Here is a 14,602-nt window from a genome sequence, read left to right on the forward strand (position 1 = left end):
ATGTGTACAGTATCAGTTCTGATTCTACTGGGGTTTTGGTTGTGCTTTAAAACAACAACATGGGGCCTTGGTACTCTGAGCAGTAGGTTTGAAGAGGCTTCTTAAGGTATCCCTCCAAATAGTTGACATAGTTCTAATAAATATCTAACCAAATATTTATTCTTTGGAATAAAAACTTCTTTTATGCCTTATTTTTTTCCTTATCTCATGCTGACTTTCTGAATATTGAAGAATATCCTTTTTTCAGTAAATTAATTTCTCTATCATTACTTAGTAAAGAAATCGTTGGTGTTCTTTATAAAACTTTTGAAAGAGAGCAAAAAACTGCGAGATAATTTACCTGTAGAATTAAACATATTGTAATTGAGAATTGTTATTAGTATCTTTCATATAAAATACTTGGTTTTTATTTCTGTCCCTTGCCAATTTTTGCACAGAAGGCATATTTGTTATAGCTAGGGAAAAAAATCTTGGCAAAACAAAACTTTTCACTCACTTTAGCAGGATCAAGAAGTCACAGCCCAAGCAGACAGCGTGGTGTATCTGCCAGAATGAATAAGGATGCAGAAGACAACAAGCGTAATAATCATGATATTGCAGCAGAACTTCAGAGATTGGCAGAGAAGCAGGCAGCTAGACAGTACTCACCGCCCAGTCACATCAGCCTTCTTACACAACAGGTATCTAAAAAACATATTTTCCATTTTGAATAGAAATAGCATTTGATGCTAGTATCAATTCACAAAAGAGAAAAACGAACAGTGATTAAGATGTGTTTGATAAGTACGAATTAATCTTAATGGATCTTCTTGAATTGTGCTTGATCACAGGGACTGCAATCACTTTTTTCTAATATATTGTACATATTAATAATGTTAAAGCACTGTTGTTATAGTGAGCATAGAATAAGTGGAAGGCACCCTGATGAAGCTACTGCAAGCTAGTTTATATGCAAACTGGAGCTTTATAAAGGGAAATCTTTGCTGCATCACAATTTATCCCTTCTTAATTTTATACCATTTTCCCACTGCCCACCTTGATAAAGAAATAATATTAAATAGGAACAGGCAGTACAGCAGGGTTGATGCTAACCCTGCCTCCTCTCCTCTGAGTTACAGGAAACGCAGAACAATTTTAGGAATGACCCCACTAACTCATGGGGAGTTGTATTATTATTTAATATTGTGACAATTCCAAATGTATTCTCTACACCCCCAAAATGCTCAGTGTTACCTACTCTTTCTATTAATGACAAACTCTAACTGGTTCTTAGTTTGCACATTGAACATTGTCCATGCCCATTAAAAGAGGCCTTCTTCTAGTTATCAGTTTGATATGCAACCTCTTTTTATTTATGAAATGACAACTCAGGGAATCTTCCAGAATTGCTAAAAGCAATTCTAGCCATTTGAAATAAAATCAAATATATATAGAAAAGTTGGTTGACAATCTATAGTGATTATCACCATTCTTTTTGTCTAGGCTCAGAAACTAAGTAGAGTTGAATGGGAGACCACCGTGAAAGTTTGGGCTATGGGCTCCAATGGGAAACTGGAAAAAAAATCTTGAAAAATGATAGAACTTTTTTCCCTATGTAATATACTGTGAGGTGGTATTGGTTCTGTGTGAGGTCTTTATTGGTGCCTGCCTGAATGCTTTTGGCAGAACAGAAGCAATGGTTGTTACAAACATTTCTTAGGCTTCAGTGCTTTGTAGCTATTGATGGTAAATAAAAGAATGTGTTGAATTGCCCTGCTTGATAGAAAGAAGAGTTACTTCTTTTCTGCATTTCTCTGTGAACAAATGTGCAAATCCATGGATTGATTTTCACTAGCAACAGCTCCAGCTTTTCCAGCTTCAGAGTTTGATCTTAAGGATAACATCAGACCACCCAGGCGAGGGCTGGAACAAGATATATCTGTCTCTTCTGTTGAGTCAGCCAGTGTTCAAAGCTAGCAGCAACTTTCCTACAAATGTAAAGATATATCATTGTAAGAAAGGGGGTAGGGCATATTATTTCATATTTTCATTGGAAAGGTGGTCCTTAACAAAAAGCTGGCATTCCTCGTAAAATTTGGTGGAGAATAAGAAGTACGAATATCTAGTACAGGGCTTTTTCTGGGTTGTTTTTTTTAAAAAACACCACCACTCTGCTTGGCACCAGCCACCTCAAGAACTAGTCAGTACCTGCTTCATAAGGAGGATAAAATTGTAGGTGATTGCTAGCCATGATGATGATGTATTGCCTCCAGTGTAAGAGACAGTAAATCTTTTTATATCAAGTACTAGGAAATATGAACAAGTTCTGCTTTTAAGGGTATCTGAAATTGTTTTTGTTTTTTACAGTGCTGTGGTAGAAAAATATGGAGAGGAGATTAAGTTCCCAGTCTATGTATTTCGCATCTGAATTCCTCCTCTCCTCTCCTCTCCTCTCCTCTCCTCTCCTCTCCTCTCCTCTCCTCTCCTCTCCTCTCCTCTCCTCTCCCCTCCCCTCCCCTCCCCTCCCCTCCCCTCTTTTTCTCTATCATAGTCTTCTCACAAAAACTGCATATAATTATCTATGCTTTTAAAGCACAGAGATTTATCACTTCATCTGTACTATACTCAATGTTAGGAAGGTTTTATCACTTCATCTGTAATATACTCAATGTTAGGAAGGTTTTACCCAATCTATTTTTTTGTTGTTGTTGTTTACATTTTTATCCCGCCCTTCTCCGAAGACTCAGGGCGGCTTACAGTGTGTAAGGCAATAGTCTCATTCTATTTGTATATTTACAAAGTCAACTTATTGCCCCCCACCAACAATCTGGGTCCTCATTTTACCTACCTTATAAAGGATGGAAGGCTGAGTCAACCTTGGACCTGGTGGGACTAGAACCCGCAGTAATTGCAGGCAGCTGTGTTTTAATAACAGGCTTCTTACAGCCTGAGCCACACCGCGGCCCAATTTTTTAAGCCTCTTCCTCCTGGATCTTCCATTCAACTGCAAGCTGAAACAGGAAATTTGTTTTAATTCTTCTTAGCCATCACCCCTACTTTTTCCACCCATCTTTTGCTTCACTTTTCTTTTTGTTTGTCATTTTTTCTTTAGTAGATACAATGTGAGTCATTTGAAAACTGATGTACACCAATATTATAGAAGAAAACAATATAGAAGTAAAAAGAGTGCCTGAAACAGCATCATTCCTGGTGCTCTAAAGGCTTTTATGTAGCTGGATTTAGTCTTGAAGGATTTCAAGGAGCTGCTAGCTGAGTCAAGCTGAACTTCAAGGAACTATTTTGTGGGAAGGGTTATTCTCTGATCATCAAACGTTTGGCACATCTAAGCCTTACTGAAATAGCTCCCAGTGAAGTTTTAGTTTTAAAACTCTTAGGAGTATTTAATTCCAAATCTGATTTCTTCCAGTAATGGAAAGCAAATAATCCACTACAATACAGACTCTTTTAAAAAAAAAGATGCATGTGTTGGAAACACTACAAACAAATCTGCAAATTTGTCAGGTTTCCCAGGAATGTCTGTGGCAGGTTTTGTCTGGAATGTTTTCTGGAGACTGGAGCTCTTACGCTTTTTATGTGCATACCCTGTGAGCTGGTAAACTCAGCAAGCAGGGTAGGAATGTCATGGGCCTTGAGCCAAATCAATTTTGATGTACATCGAGACTTCACACCTCTCACATCCCTTAATCTATATTTTTTCTTCTTGTCTTATATCTATAAATGCAAGCATGCAGATAAACTTGCCTGAGGGTAATTTATCTATGGGGTGTGGTTGAAATAGACCTCAGTTAACTGCAGAACACGGCTCCCTTCCTTCCTAGAGGTGTCCTGTTTATTGGTAGATAACTACGAATGGTAAGACAAATAGTACTTTCAATGTGGGTTCTATTCTTCTCCCTCCCTATAATTGAAGGGACACACAAACACACACTTCCAGGGGACAGAAATGATGGTATTTAATCTTAACCCATTTTTGAACTAGGAAGATTAATTTGAGAGAAGCATAGGTTCAAAGTGGTCGTTGATAGCAGAAGTGAGATAAAAGAAATGGAAATTGATAGTCTACTTTGCTTATTCTGATGGTATAGTGCTCTTCTGTAAACAGCAATAGCGGCTCTAATAAATACTGCATAATTACTATATACTTTATTGCTGTCTAAACCCCAACCTAGTTATGTTTAGACAAATAGTTTGTGTAAGTGAACTCAGTCAGTCATGATAGCTGAAAAGTAAAATAAAGTAACAATGTGGAACATTTAGTGTTAATGGATAACAATATGTGGGAAGACCAGTGAGTAGATATGATGTGCTAAAAAGAACAACAAGTAATAAAATGAGCAGAAATATAGTCCTCAGTTAATGGTACTAAGCAACTGTTCAAAGTTACAGTGTCACTGAATAAGTGGTACTTTTTTTAAAATTTCTTTTTGTCACAACAGTATACACAAACAATTGTCATAGATAAAACAACATCTTGAAGAATATATATATATAAGTAAAAAATATATGCATCAACTATATTAATTTGATATAATCAAGGGAACAATAGGACAGGAATGGTAGGCACTATTGTGCTCTTATGCACGCCCCTTATAATCCTCTTAGGAATGGGGTGAGGTCAATAGTAGACAGTTTTTGGTTGTTTTTGAGTAGACAGTTTTGGGATTTTGAGTAGAGACTATGGAGTCAGGTAATGAGTTCCAAGCATTAACAACTCTGTTACAGAAGTCATATTTTCTGCAATCAAGTTTGAAGCGGTTGACATTTAGCTTGAATCTATTTTTTGCTCTTGTAATATTGCGATTGAAGCTGAAGTAGTCTTTTATAGGAAGGATATTGCAATAGATGATTTTGTGTGTTAAACACAGGTCATGTCGAAGTCGATGGAGTTGTAAGTTTTCTAATCCCAGGATTTCAAGTCTGTTGGTATAAGGTATTTTGTTGTTTTCGGAGGAGTGAAGAACTCTTCTAGTAAAATATTTCTGGACTCGTTCTATTGTATTTATGTCAGAGATGTGGTATGGATTCCAGACGGATGAGCTGTATTCAAGAATAGGTCTGGCAAATGTTTTGTATGCTCTAGTTAGTAGTGTAGAGTTTTTAGAAAAGAAGCTGCGTAAAATTAGGTTTACAACTCTTAGGGCCTTTTTTGCTATGTAGTTGCAGTGGGCTTTGGCATTAAGGTCATTTGATATGAGAACTCCAAGATCTTTGACAGGGTGGGGGTCGTCAGTTAGGTAATGTCCATTAAGTTTGTACTTGATGTTAGGATTCTTTTTTCTAATATGTAAGACTGAGCATTTGCTGGTTGAGATTTGGAGTTGCCAAGTTTTAGACCAATCGGAAATTAAGTTGAGGTCTTATTGAAGGGTAGAAGTATTATTAGTGGTATTAAATAGTTTGACATCATCAGCAAAGAGAACACAATAACTTGTAACACAATAACACAATACTTAATAATAACACAATACTTAATAATGGTTCTTGAAGTTCTGGCCATCGTAGCACCCCTGCAATCATATGATCATTATTATTATTATTATTATTATTTAATTTAATTTTTATACCGCCCTTCTCCCGAAGGACTCAGGGCGGTGTACAGGCAAAAGTAAAAACAACACAATATACAAATTAAAATACCATTTAAAAACTTATTAAATTAGCCTGAAATTAAAATTTTCCGTACTAAAAACCCCATTTAAAATTAATAAAATTTCCCTTAAAACTAATTTAAGCCAGCCCAGCGGATAAAAGATGTGTTTTAGTTCGCGGCGAAATGTCCGGAGGTCAGGTATTTGACGAAACCCGGGGAAGCTCATTCCAGAGTGTGGGTGCCCCACAGAGAAGGACCCTCCCCTGGGGGCCGCCAGCCGGCATTGTTTGGCGGACGGCACCCTGAGAAGTCCCTCTCTATGGGAGCGTACGGGTCGGTGGGAGGCATGTGGTAGCAGCAGGCGGTCCCGTAAGTACCCAGGTCCTAAGCCATGGAGCGCTTTAAAGGTCATAACCAACACCTTAAAGTGCACTCGAAAGCCACAGGCAGCCAGTGCAGCCTGCGAGGATCGGTGTTACATGGGAGCTACGTGTAGCTCCTCTATAACCCCGCAGCTGCATTCTGGACTAACTGAAGCCTCCGAGCGCACTTCAAGGGAGCCCCATGTAGAGAGCATTACAGTAATCCAAGCGAGAGGTAACGAGCATGAGTGACCGTGCAGGAGGCACCCCGAGCAAGGAAGGGGCGCAACTGCCGGACCAGGCGAACCTGGTGGAAGGCCCCCCTGGAGACGGCCGTCAAATGATCTTCAAACGACAGCCGATCGTCCAGGAGGACACCTAAGTTGCGCACCCTATCCTTTGGGGCCAATAACTCGCCACCAACAGCCAGCCGCGGCTGCAGCTGACTGAATCGGGGTGCCGGCATCCACAGCCACTCCGTCTTGGAGGGATTAAGCTTGAGCCTGTTTCTCCCCATCCAGACCCGTACGGCTTCCAAACACCGGGACAGCACTTCAACAACTTCATTGGGGTGGTCGGGGGTGGAAAGGTACAGCTGGGTGTCATCAGCGTACTGCTGGTATCTCACCCCGAAACCACTGATGATCTCACCCAACGGTTTCATGTAGATGTTGAACAGAAGGCGAGAGAATCGACCCTGAGGGACCCCACAAGTGAGGCCCTCGCGGTCGACCTCTGCCCCCTGTCAACACCGTCTGCGACCGGTCAGAGAGATAGGAGGAGAACCACCGATATCGGTGCCTCCCACTCCCAATCCCCCAACCGCGCAGCAAGATACCATGGTCGATGGTATCGAACGCCGCTGAGAGGTCTAATAGGACCAGGGCAGAGGAATAACCCTGTCCCGAGCCCTCCAGAGATCATCCACCAATGCGACCAAAGCTGTCTCCGTGCTGTATCCGGGTCGGAAGCCGGACTGGAACGGGTCTAGATAGACGTCTTCATCCAGGTATTGAGGTAGCTGTCGCGCCACGGCACTCTCTACAACCTTCGCAACAAAGCGAAGGTTGGAGACTGGACGATAATTACCCAAAACAGCTGGGTCCAGGGAAGGCTTCTTAAGGAGGGGTCTCACCACCGCCTCTTTCAAGGCGGCAGGGAAAACCCCTTCCAACAAAGAAGCGTTGATAATCCTCTGGAGCCAGCCTCGTGTCACCTCCTGAGTGGCCAGTACCAGCCAGGAAGGGCACGGGTCCAGTAAACATGTCGTGCCGTGAAGCCTCCCCAACAACCTGTCCACGTCCTCAGGAGCCACAGGGTCGAACTCATCCCAAATGGACTCAACAAGACGTGCCTCCTCTCCCTCGCTTGGATCATCCCAAATTCGATCCAGACCGTCCCTCAGCTGAGCGATTTTATCGTATAGATAACCGCTAAACTCCTCGGCTCGTCCCTGCAAAGGGTCATCCCGCACCTCCTGATGTAGGAGAGAGCGGGTGACCCGAAACAGGGCGGCCGGGCGGTTATCTGCCGACGCAATGAGGGTGGAGGCGTAGGAACGCCTCGCTTCCCTCATTGCCACTAGGTAGGTCCTAGAATAGGACCTAACTAGTGTCCGATCAGTTTCGGAACGAGTGGACCTCCAGGTGCTCTCCAGGCGTCTTCTCCGGCGTTTCATCTCCCTCAGCCCCTCGGAAAACCACGGGGCCGGTCGAGATCTATGCCGGGTCAGAGGCTGCAAAGGCGCGACACGGTCCAAGGCCCCGGCCGCGGCCTGTTCCCAGGCCACGACCAGTTCCTCAGTCGTGCCGTGGGCCAGATCCTCAGGGAATGGCCCAAGCTCCGTCAGGAACCTCTCAGGGTCCATCAGGCGCCTGGGACGGAACCACCGTATAGGTTCCGCCTCCCTGCGGTGGTGAATGGCGGTTCGAAGTCTAGGCGAAGGAGGAAATGATCCGACCATGACATTGGTTCCATTACTAAATCATCTAATACCAGATCATTTAACCACTGTCCAGAGATATAAAGCAGATCCAGTGTGCCTCCCCCCGTGTGCGTAGGGCCATCATTTACTCGAATCAGGTCCAAGGCCGTCATGGAAGCCAAGAACTCCCGAGCTGCCGTCGATGACGAGCCAGCTGATGGCAGGTTGAAATCCCCCATGACAATAAGTCTGGGGGACTCGACCGCCACAGCAGCAAGTACCTCCAACAGCTCAGGCAGGGCTGTGGTCACGCAGCAAGGAGCCAGGTACGCGATCACCAAGCCCAACTGATTCCTATAACCCCACCGCACATAAAGGGATTCACAACCGGCAATCTGAGGAATAGTGGCCTCCCTCGGCTCTAGATCTTCCTTAATAACAACCGCCACCCCCCCACCCCTACCTTGGACCTCGGCTGATGAAATGCTCGGAAACCTGGAGGGCACATCTCAACCAGGGGGACCCCTCCCTCTGGGCCCAACCAGGTTTCCGTAATGCCCATAAGGTCCGCGGACTCCCCCTGAATAAGGTCGCAAATCAGAGGAGCCTTATTAACCACGGACCGGGCATTACATAACATCAGCCGAAGATCCAAGCTCTGAGGATCACGACCACCCGAGGAACGGGTAGGGACAGAGGGGCCGGAGCACGCGATCGCTTTCAAACATCGAACGCGTGCTCCCGCAACTCGGTACGGCCCCTCCCCCCCGCCATATCTGCCTCTCCCACTTACCGTACAGATCGAACATCCCTCTAAACCTGGAACGTCCTCCCCCCCTGCCTCCAGACAAGATGGAATAGTGTCGCGAACTAGCACAGGGGCTGGATCCCTCCCCGACGGGTTTTCCCCCCCACCCGTCGAATCCCTCCCCCCCCTTAAGAAACCCTTATTTAAAAAACGGTTTAAAAAACCCCACAGATTCTTCTTCCTCGCATGCCACCTCTCCGGGTCCCAAGACCCCTCGTTAAGGCCGGCCATCGATAACCCGGAGGGCCATTCCTGCGAGGCGGGGGAACCTCGCAGTCGGAAGAGGTCAGCGGACGAATATTTCATGCTAAAAGATTAAATAACAGTGGGGGGAAAAAAAGGTGTTCCCTAGCCACTTGATGTTATCGTAGCCTATGGACAAAGTCAGGACAGTCACAAACCAGGGCCAAATGCCCGGTAAGGGTAATAAGGTGGAAGTTTGGCTGATGGATTCCGCCATTCAGTACTGCCCATAATGGATACAGCAAATGATTTAGATGTTTGGAAACCCACCTGCACTTATGACATCTGCAGCAACCTGTGGTCATGTGATCACCATTTGTGAATTCCCCTGCCAGCTTCCCACAAGCAAAATCAGTAGGGAAACTGGCAGGGTAGATTGCAGGTCAATCCTGTTTCTGCTGCTTTTTTTCTCCAAAGAGTCCAGCTACAGAGAACCTGGGGATTTTGTATTCCATAGTGCATGTCCATCCATAGCACCTTCCAGCCTGCACTCTGAAGCATCTGCTTGGCCATTCTCATGCGGCATTGTAGCAGCTTCCCATGCCCAGCAACAGTCACTCCCCACCTCACGATGTTCACATGCTGGCCTGCTTGTAAGCCACCCAGGACTTGTGACATCCTGTCATTGACTTCCTGGTTGCTGGAAAGCAGCAGGAAGTTGCATGGAGATCCTTGCTTAACAACCTGTGATTTTCACTTAACAGTGACAGTGGGGACTGCTGGGATTTCTGTCACTAAATGATACAATCGCTTTATTTAGCAATGGCAATTCCAGTCCTAATTACTGGAATAAGCTTCATAATAAAAGTGAGAACTACCTGTAAATTCTTGGTTTCTGTTGGTTGGGAACAGTTTTTAAAAAAAACATTTTGGAAGTCCATTATTGAACTCTTACACAAAAGGAAACGAATGAATACAAAAATTATAAAATTTTCCAATATGACAACATTACTTTCAATATGTTGAAAAGCAAACAGTTTACTCTCTTTTAATCCCTTCTTCTTCTCATCATTCTGCAAGGGGAGATAAAGGTCAAACAAAAGAGAGGTGGCCTATAGAAATTGCTTGCAAACATCTTGTTCTCTTCCAATTCTTTCCTCTCCAATCACTTTGCTCTAAAAGTATTGGGGGGGGGGCGCTCAGGACAATGTGTATTGACTATAATCACATGATTGAGAGATACTGCAAAGGTCATAAATTGGCCATAAAGTGTTTTTTTTTTCAGCACCGTTGTAACAGTTGAATAAGTGGTAAGGAAGGACTACCTGTTCTGAGGTCACAGGGTTGTTGTTACAGTGTCTAATGAAGTATGTTAGTGTTCTTGAACTCCTGGAAAAAAGTCTGGATAGAGATCTAACAAACACAAATAAATATTTAAATCTATAAATCTTATTTTCCCCATGCAAAAAAGTTGTTTTTGTCTTGATTTTGTACTCTTCCTTTACATTTAAACTCAGGCAAAGCTATATTAAATATGATATGCTCATTATATACCTTAAGGCACATCAAATGGTGAGGATGGAAAGTCACAGTCAGCAAAGCAGAGCTCTGCTGTACAGATGTGAATTATTCTACTGGTTCCCCGAGGAATCTACTGAGCTGGCAGGTTAATTATAGCAGCAGAAACAAATCAAGGAGTGGAAGAATAACTATCAACACTGAAGAAACATGATGGGCTGGTTTAAATAAGCCAGTATGCTCTGATGCCTGCTTTTGATTCCAGTGACTGTATTTAAGTCTGCTGTAAGTTGAACACCTGTCTGTGTGGAATGTGTGAAACATCCTTACCCACCATACGTTCAACTGTTTACACACCTGTTCCAGTGTGAAAGATAGCTTTAAGACAAACAGAATTTTAACAATGGAAAGTAATGTAGAAAGAGATGGCTGCATTTCTTTTTTTACTGGAAATAGAGGTCTTTATGACCAAATCAGAAGACAATGTGCATGATCAAATGTACAGTGCAGGAAAAAAATCTGATTTTCATTCAGAAATATTGCCAAAGGGTGGTATGGTTTATGATTTAAATATTACTATTATCATGTTTTCAAGAAGCTTAGCATTTTTTGAAAAGTAGTAAAAGTAAGGAGTTGGGTAAGGCACTGAAATCCCATATTCTTATTCCTTGGCTTGGACTAGAATAAATACATAATTGTAATTGATATAATAGTAATATATAATGAAAATTAAAAATATATTTTTCAAGATGCATTGGCAAGATTTATTCTGACACAATAGTGTTTCCAGGTGATATTTTGCTCTAATTTCTTCTGGCATAAAAGGGAGAGGAGGACAATTTTTGACAATTCTTGATTCCCCAACCTCTCTTCACATACCATTTAGGACAGGGGTGTCAAACTCGCAACCCACGGGCCAGATGTGTCACATGCTGGTCCCGCCCAGTTTAGCGAAGGGGAAAAAAGTCGTGATATGTCACATGGTGACAACGTGAGTTTGATATCACTTATTTAGGAGGTCCTCTAACTCTCTAGAGCAGATTTTTGGGAAAGGAACAGGAGCTAGTCAGGAAAGGAAGAACTAATGAGTGCATCTTTTCCCTGTTCAGATGAGATAAATATTGTACTATTAAATTGGAATGTATTTCATCGTTCTGCTTTCATTGTCATATTTTGAATTAACTCAATTGAAGAAGAGTTTTTAAAACTCTAGAATTAAAAAAAAAACTTTAATTTTAATTTACTTCAGAATGCTTCTTTATAGTGTTTTAATCTCAAGTAACAGAATAATGGAGTTGTTAATTGTTATTTGCCATTTTTGAGGTTCCACAGTGATTGGACGTTTGAAGAAAAAGTTGTGGTTCCTAAGCCAATATCATATTTTTATAGACGGGAAGAAAGCTGATGAAGTTGACATTAGATGTTATGTGGAATAACAAACTTGAGTCTTCTTTGCTAATAAAACAGTGGAAGAGTGCCTTAATAACATGAGAGGAATTTCTTTTTAATTTAAAATAAAGTTGATACAAAAAATATATTTTATGTATATTGGACGCCTGTGTTTAAAAAGAGTTCATTCCAGTTGCAATTCAGGAATTGAAATATTAACTCATATGATTTCCAGTTTGGACTGAAATCAACAGGATGGTTAGTGTATTCTTGGGTATGTCTCTAGTATACCAAATTTATGAAGATATCAAGAACTGAAGAATTTAGAGTATGAGGACTGGATAAAAGAATTATTATACAATTTTGGAAGGAAAAATCTATATGTGATCAATGGCAACAGATAGTTGATATTTATTAACTAGCAGCACAAAGTTATCCTGCGGTAAGATGGGCAGCCAATAAATAAAAAATAACAAACAAACTATTAAACAAATCAATCTTCTGAACCTGGGATGATGGAACCAGAGAAGTTGACTGAGGGGCAAGAAAATACTTTGGAACAAATGCCAGAAATGGATACTGATTATACTAATCATAAATTTTATAGATTATCATCATTAATTTTGATTGGCTGATAGACCATGTATATGTGTACATGAACTTTTTTCTGTTCATTAATGAAAATACTGAAAATACTCGTGCCAGCCCACATATGCTGCTTCTGTTTAAGAATATATGTTGCTAATGATATTTTTGCTACTGCTTAGCCAGATTTGATGTCACTTGTAAATACAGTAGTCTGCCTTTTTGTGAGTCCACGAGACTCCAGAAAATAACCATAGTTTGTTAATGACTTGTATTTGCTGGCTTCTTCTGAGATGATGAAATCATATATTCACACATCACACTATGATTGGTAACTTTCATATGGCTCATTAGACACTTTTTTTGTGGGTGTGAAACCAGCAGGAATGAAAGTCTCTATACTTTGCTGTGTAAACTGGCTCTGTTTCTTTAACAATATATTAATTCTATAATCCTTCAGTGAAAATTCATGATGAGATACTTTTTTTGTCTTGTTGAATCTTTTAAAAAGCTTCCATTTGCTTATTCTCCTCTTCAGCTGACAAATTTAAATATGATAAATGGAGCCGTTAATAAAGTAAATGCAACTGCTTCCAGTTATCGTCCACCACTCAACCCAGGAGGTTCATTTTGGGCTTTTCAAACGCACAGCAGCACTCCTGATACTAGACCTGCATCTTTAACACTGAGGTAAGAGAAACAATTAGACTGAAAATATCTCTGTTTTAGAATCATATCCACACGTCCTATTAGCATTTTGCTTGTATAATGTTGTGCAAGAATGTGATTATTTGCTGACTGCTAACTTCTTGAAGAAGCTAGCAACATAAGTAATGAAACATTTGTACACATATATTGGCTCACATGGCACCACCAAGAAGGAATTTTAACAATAAATAGCCATGAAAACCTATGGTTTCTGAATATTACTTTTTTTGCAAGACTATGACTGAATTGGATTAATTGATGTATGTAGGCAGTCTTTAATTCTTTCATGGATATTAGAGTTATCTATTTGTTTTTTTGCTGATATTATATAGAAATTATATATTTTGCTCATTATATAAATAACAAAAAAAGCAAAGTTGGTATTAATGTATTTTCCTCAAGATATAAAATCTAGTCACTTGAAACAAATAATCAAACAAGAATCTTGCCTTTTCACATTGTCATCAGTTGGGTATCTTGTTCAAAGAGCAGCCAATAGGACTGGGCATACTTGTCTGAAGTTGATTTCTCTGTCTACAAATGACACTTTTCCTTGTAGTTTTTGTGATCCTAAGCAGTTATGTAAATGCTTCCCCTCCTTTAATATGGAATACTGTAGTGGAAATTAATCAGTATATGAGAGCTAACTTTGGTAAGTGGTAGATATAGATTTTAAATTTATCTATCAACAAATTGAAATCAATTTCCAAGGATCTCTTTTATGTCTCTCTTCCTCTCCTCCATCCCAAGCAGAAAGTTTAAAACATGAACATGTAAGGAAGAGGTTTCTGAAAAACTTAATCCTGATGCCTTTAAGTATTTAAAGGCTGAAATTGGTTGGCTTGACTTAGACCCTGAAATGTATTTGCAGCCCACGCAGCAAAGAGATATAATGTGGTCAATCTAATATCATATTACAATTTAGCATATTACTCCAGATGTATTAAAGTTCTAAATTGTCTTTTGAGATCAGTGCCTCCTAAGTATGGTTCCTTCAAATAAAATTACAGTTGTTTAACCAGACACAGTGTATAAAAACTTTCATGACCGTTAAAAATCACTTGAATTCAGAAACAGCAACAGGAGTGCTTCCAAACTCATTTTCTATTTCTTCAGAAAAAGTATCCATCCAAAAGTCACTTGGATTTGGTTCAATTTGCTAATCCTCATTCATGTAAAAATAATGTTTTGGCTATTCTGACAACATGTCATAAAGAAGCCTTTCCCATCTATCTATTTAAAACTCTTTTAACTGGGGATGCTAGGGAGTGGATCTGAGGCCTCACTGCATGCCAGACACTACCATTAAATTATAGCTTTTATTCTAACATCTGCCATAGGCTTCTTCCAGGATGATTTTCAACTTTCCAATTTAATTTAAAGCCCTGATGTTCACTGATAACCTTTCAAACAAGTTGTAACCAACTTCTGAGCAATTCTTAGCTTCTGAACCAAGGTCAGAGCAAAGATCTGGTCAAGAAGAGATTAATAAAGTAGTCATCAATTTGTGACTGCCTCATTTAGCAATGGTTTGC

At 40.8% G+C, this 14,602-nt stretch overlaps 1 protein-coding gene across 15 annotated transcripts in view; it reads left to right on the forward strand.

Moving 5' to 3' along the window:
* TTLL5 (tubulin tyrosine ligase like 5) overlaps positions 1–14,602 on the forward strand; it is a 161,499-nt gene that overhangs the window by 75,048 nt on the left and 71,849 nt on the right. For 13 of the 15 annotated variants that reach the window (XR_009152625.1, XR_009152624.1, XM_058162389.1 and 10 more), the window contains 2 exons: positions 502–680; positions 12,898–13,049. Coding sequence is in view for 13 of the 15 variants with exons in the window: in XM_058162389.1 (XP_058018372.1) it covers positions 502–680; positions 12,898–13,049 (331 nt within the window). In the remaining 2 variants the exon portion in view is untranslated. Of the gene's footprint in view, positions 1–501; positions 681–10,427; positions 10,671–12,897; positions 13,050–14,602 lie in introns of those variants that run through there. The other 2 variants (XM_058162391.1, XM_058162402.1) reach the window with 2 other exon arrangements.

Source organism: Ahaetulla prasina, chromosome 1 (assembly GCF_028640845.1).
Source record: "Ahaetulla prasina isolate Xishuangbanna chromosome 1, ASM2864084v1, whole genome shotgun sequence".
NCBI classification, from domain to species: Eukaryota; Metazoa; Chordata; class Lepidosauria; order Squamata; family Colubridae; genus Ahaetulla; species Ahaetulla prasina.